This window comes from Stegastes partitus, unplaced genomic scaffold, assembly GCF_000690725.1.
Source record: "Stegastes partitus isolate 25-593 unplaced genomic scaffold, Stegastes_partitus-1.0.2 Scaffold378, whole genome shotgun sequence".
NCBI classification, from domain to species: domain Eukaryota; kingdom Metazoa; phylum Chordata; class Actinopteri; family Pomacentridae; genus Stegastes; species Stegastes partitus.
In genome coordinates, this window is record NW_007578109.1 from 118,752 (window position 1) to 124,536 (window position 5,785).

The 5,785-nt window shown below is 45.4% G+C and overlaps 1 protein-coding gene across 1 annotated transcript in view; it reads left to right on the plus strand.

Moving 5' to 3' along the window:
* Positions 1 to 5,785, plus strand: part of npas3 (neuronal PAS domain protein 3) — a 221,600-nt gene that overhangs the window by 74,818 nt on the left and 140,997 nt on the right. The window contains exon 4 of the mRNA XM_008284886.1: positions 4,605 to 4,625. Coding sequence (XP_008283108.1) covers positions 4,605 to 4,625 — 21 coding nt within the window. The remainder of the gene's footprint in view (positions 1 to 4,604; positions 4,626 to 5,785) is intronic.

Here is a 5,785-nt window from a genome sequence, read left to right on the forward strand (position 1 = left end):
AGCCTTCAGAGAACCTTCAGAGAATCTTCAGAGAGCTCACATTCTGCTCCAGGTTCCTTCTTCACTGTTATTTACTCCTAGCAGAGTCGTTCTCTTCAGTAGTTTTGGATAATTTTGGACACATTTCAATTCATTTTGGATTTATTGATGTATTTTTGCCATTTCTCAGTATTTCTGAGTCATTCTGGACGGTTGTTTCTGTGTTGAACATGTTTTATTGTGAACAGGTTGAGAGCTCAGCGCTCCATAGAGACGATAAACATCTGTGGTCTCTGGTCCTTGTTTCCTTCAGTGTTTAATGAAGCTGCTTTTTGTGCACATTAAGGTTTGCAGACGTGAGTTTCAGTAGTTTGGGCTAATTTTAAGTAATTTGTAGAATTTTGAGGTAATTCTGGGCAAGTTTACAGACTTTGGGTGTGTTTTTAGTCACTTTGTAGAATTTTGGATACATTTTAGGTAATCTTGGGATTTTTGTTGTTTGCAATATTTAAAGTACACTGTACTGTACAGACAGGTACAGCACGAGGAGGACAGCAGGTTCTGAACATTAAAGCAGGTGAACTTGTTCTAGAAGAACTCCCGTCCTTTGTCTGAAGCCTGCAGCTCCGGCGTCGTGTCTGGCGACTGAACTCATGTCTATGGTGTCGATGAAATAGAAAGAGCTTAAATCATCTCCAGCTGACATCATTCATGTTGAATTAGTGAACGATGAGTCTCCCTCAGACTGGACACCTTCAGCCGGAGCCTTTCAGGGTTATTGTTCAGGTGGAGTTCAGGATGTGGTCCTCATGCCGTCAGGTGAAGGTCGCTGTGGAGATGTTTCCATCCCATCATGGTCCAAACAGAAGGCCCAGTAACGAACAGCGACAGTGAAGCACAGTAGACTCCATCTATCGGAGCTTTTTATATGGGTTTATATGGGTCCAGATGAGTTCTGAAGGTTTGTGTGACTTCACAGCAGATGAAGCTCCTCAACAACCACATCAGCTGCAGATGATCCTGAAGGAGCAGATGGACCTCCTGGATCCATCCGGCTCCTCTTATTGTTAATAGGACACAGTACAGCCCACAGAGGAACTGCTCTAACGGACCTGCTGAAGTTCTGGAGTCGTGCAGCAGAAAGCGAGGGATCCAGCGGCGGCGTTATTACGTGAGCTGACAGAGTGACAGAGAATAATGGAGACATGTGGCCTCGTCACCTCCGAGTCTGTTAAATTAATGACTAACAGCTTCACTCTGAGCTCCTGCAGCTTCTCCACGTCTCGCGTTACAGTCCAGACAAATTAACAGCAGATTAACACGGAGCCGAGCGGCAGAGTGTCGGCTCGCTTCGCCTGCTCCACAGTCCGAGGACAGGAACTGCCGAGCTGCTCAGCAGAACACGATGGAGGAATGAAGCGTCTGAGGAGCGTCTGGTCGGGCCAGGAAGCAGAAAACATCACAACGTGTCAAAGTTCAGATCTCAGTTAGCTCCTCAGACCTCAGCAGCTCAGATGATGATGAACCAGAATCAGAAACTCAGTAATAAGACTCACTGAAGATCACTGCACGGCTATTTTCTAAATTAAATCAGCTAAAAACAACAAAAACAAAAGGTTTAATCTCAGGTTTTAAAAGGTGTTCATTGTCTTCTGTCTCACTGGTCTTTGGCTGATTCTTCTCCACTCTGAAACAAGATCTGGGCCAAACAGGAACCATGAACAGTTTGCATCTTCTCTAATGAAACTATGTTCAACCAACAAGCGACAGTCTCAGGATCAGCTGTTGGTGTTTTAGTCGTTTAATGCTGTGCAGCATAAACACAAGTTGACTAATCATCAAAATGAAGTCGTTCTCACAAAGTTTTCTACGTTAATTAACTGTTAGCTACGTGACCACTGAAATGGTGATGTTCTTCAGGAGGCAAATGAAATAAAATAAGTTTCATTCAGTTTCCTCAACTCCAATTTAGTTTGAACAAAAAAGGGGGTTTAAGTTTCACACAATCGATGGAGCTTCATGACGTCAGCGTGATGTTTCATCTGAACCACTGAAGTGTGTTTATCTCAGAGCCTCAGACGTGATGAAGGTTGGAGTCCCTGAATGAGCTTCCAGGAGCAGGTTTGGGTTTTATTCACCACCAGCTGCAGAACTAAAACCGGATTACCTGCTTTAACCAGGTTCAGTTTCATCAGCTGACTGTTGATCAGATGCTCAGACATAAAGGTGAACGCAGGTTTCTGTTGGATGAGGAGCAGCTCAACCAACCAGGCTTCACGTCGCCTCTGAACTCCTGACAGCTGCCAGACTTCTCTCAGTCTTCATCTTTACCAGTTTCATCTAAACAGCCGCTGTGGTGGTTGTTGAGGAGAGATGCAGTTTGTCAAGGATCTGCTTTGTGAACATGAAAGTTCTATCTGAAGACCTTCGGTATGAATCAATCATCAGATCATTGGTCGGACTGATCATCCATCCATCGTCTACACCTTCATCTTCTGCAGGTGTTCAGGGGGCGGAGCCTGTCAGAATGACATCAGAACAACAACAGGAACATGTTTTAGAGGAACGATGCCCATCGCTCCGGTACCGGTCCAGGAGAGCTGCTCTGGTGGCCGACACCTGATTAAGACACTTTAGGCTGGATCTCCTTGAACTTGTCACCAGTCTGTGGGGTTTCTTGGAGGTTGTTGGCGACTATAACAGATAAACGGGGAGGTACTGGTTGGTCAGCACCGGTCCTCCCAACACCTGAGAGAGACGCTTGAGGCTGGTTTGTTGTCTCTGTGAGGATGTGGTGAAGATAAAACGATGCGTCGTGGTCAGAGTAAAGCAGCTCAGGCAGCTTGTGACGTCCCGACGCCTGATGAAGACGCTTCGTTTTACCCCTGATCCACCAAACCGGGTCCAGTGCTGGTTCTGTGCTAGTGCCTGACTCAGCACCAGTTCTTGGTGTTTCCACTACCAAAGCACCGGCTCCAGGCTCTCAGAACTGGTGGGGCATTTGGGGAACATCGGTAAACTGTAGAGTCTGTCGATAAGAAGATGTTCAGCAAGTCGTATGTTTCTCCTGTGACGAGGTGTGAAGTACTGGTGCCACCGAATGTCTCATTTGGTCGTGAAAAAAAACAAAGTCTGGAGTCCTGTGTGGACTTCCATGTGGCACAGCGTTGTTCGGTAAATGAACAACAGATTAGTACCAACTAAGCTCTGGCCTTGGCACTGGCACAGAACTGGTACCGGCATGGACCTAGTACCTGGTTCTTCTTGGTGGAACAGGGCTGTTGTTGGTGCTTCTGTGGGACTGTTAGTGGATATAAAACCTGAAATGATGACAAATGTGGAAGTAAAGCAGCTCGTTGTGTCTTAAACCCTCCTGAAGACGCTCTGGGTTGGTTTTCCTTCAGCTTGTCACCCGTCTGTGTGTTTCTGTGGATTTTTGAAGCTGAAATGTGGCTGGAAGCAGAAATAAAGCGGCAGCAGCGTGTTGGTGGCGTTCAGCAGGTCGACTGGTGTTAATCCTGACTGCTGCTGGTCCACCAACACTCCCAGTGAGACCATCCAGAGCTGCTGCTCCACGCACAGCAGGCCGCCGCTTAATTAATGTGTGTTACAGTGTGTGTGTGTGTGTGTGTGTGTGTTCACGCCTCCTTCCCATGTATTATAGTGTTCAGCTGCTCCCACTGAGGGTATTCTGGGGCTTGTTCAGTTCACCACTGGGGCATCAGGGCCCTTACCTAATTACACTGTGTGTGTGTGTGTGTGTGTGTGTGAGAGAGAGAGAGAGAGAGAGTGTGTGTGTGTGTGTGTATGTGTGTGTGTGTGTGTGTGTGTGTCAGAGTGTGTGTGTGTCTGTGGTACAGTAGGCTGGTTCCTAATTACTGTCTGCTCCTTGTATTCCCTCAGTGCCAATACCTTCCTGCCTCACTGAGCCCTGCTGTGTGTTTCTGTGTGTGTGTATGTGTGTGTGTGTGTGTGTGTGTGTGTGTGTGTGTGTGTGTGTGTGTGTGTGTGTGTGTGTGTGTGTGTGGAAATCATGTACTCTGACAGATTCAGACGCAGGAGAAGCTCTCAGAGCTTGTGGATCGACGGCAGACACTGACTCAAACAGACAAACAGAGAATCAATCAATCAATCAATCAATCAATCAATCAATCAATCGGTCTGAGCAGGAAACATGGCTGTATGTGGCTGGACTGAGTCCAGGTGTTATCAGGCTGCAGGTAAACGACATGGAGGAGATGATCGATAAGTAATTAATCCATCGACTGTTAAATCAATACCAACTGTTCTGATAATCAATAATCAGTTCAGCTTCTTCAGATTTAAGGCTGCGTCCTTCAGCTGCTCACGTTTCTGCTCCAGATCGCAGATGAATGACCTGAAAACATGAAATAAACAGTAAACGTTGGATTATCATCAGAACCGGACCTGTTGGGTTCAAGCAGAGACCAAATGTTCCTTTAACCAGCGTCTGTGGGTCTCAGGCTTTAAAGTAGACGTGAACAGTTCAAGCTTTATTAGAGCAGATTAGAGCGTTCACTTTGATCTGAATAATAACCGGCCGTGTCCTGCTAAAGGTCTGGACCTGTCAGTGGACCATGAGCAGCAGGTAACGATACCATCAGGTAAAAAGCTCCATCCTTCAGGTGTCGTCCTGAGTCCTAAAGCCGCCACATGAAGCCTTCAGAGGATCCTTTACCTCCTTCATCTCATTTTAACACCATCAGCTCCAGAACGCTGAGTTCTGACTCCGTCCTGCATCACAGAAGGAAATGGGACTAATTATCAGGTTCTGATGGACCCGGCAGGTAGCTCTTGGTTCCTGATAATGTGCAGCGTGAACATCCGGCACACTTTTACAAACTGTGATGTTGGACAGCTGGATCAGAACGTCTGCAGAACAGCAGCTGGTCTCGGCTGGTTCTGGTCCAAAGAAGGAGAACCAAGACCCACCTGAGTGGTTCTGTTCCGACAGAGGAGCTGCTGCGCCACAGAGTGATGAAAACCTGAAAACAGTCTGAACTTGAAGACGCAAAATGATCGCCCCTAAAATCATGTAAGAAACAAAACAAAACAAACAAACAAACAAACAAAACCCATTCATGTATTAATGTCAGAACTCTACAAAAAAGGCCAAAAATTTGAAAATGTTCCAACAATCCAAATTTTGTAAACACCAATTTGTTTTTATTTTGCAAAGTTTGAATGCATTTTTTTTTTGTATTTAAATCAGTAAAAACAAACAAACTAATCAGAATGTTTTCTGTAACATGGTCATTTCTCTTCTTACAAATGTTCCCTATTTTAATTAAACATCAGATAAAATCCACTGAAGTCTAAATATAAAATCTGTTCATTTACATGTTGACTGTAAAAAATAAACCAAAACTGTAGATTTTCAAACAGCGACTTGTTCTTCTGTAGTAAAAATACAGTTTTACTGCATTAAAGCAGCTACAGATGGCGTTACTATCATCAGTTCATCCCTTCATCAGTTCATCCCTTCATCCGTTCATCTCTTCATCAGTTCATCAGTTCATCAATTCATCCCTTTATCCGTTGATCTCTCCGTCAATTCATCTCTTCATCAATTCATCCCTTCATCAATTCATTCCTTCATCAGTTCATCTCGTCATCCGTTCATCTCTTCATCCCTTCATCCCTTCATCAGCTCTTCTCTTCATCAGTCCGTCCTCCTCGTCCTCATTTTTCTTCTCCTCGTTGTCACTCTGTTGTGTTGCTGCTCTCAGTGTGTCCTCGCTGTCCTTGACTCAACACACACCACCTGGCACTCAGCCCAGTGCGC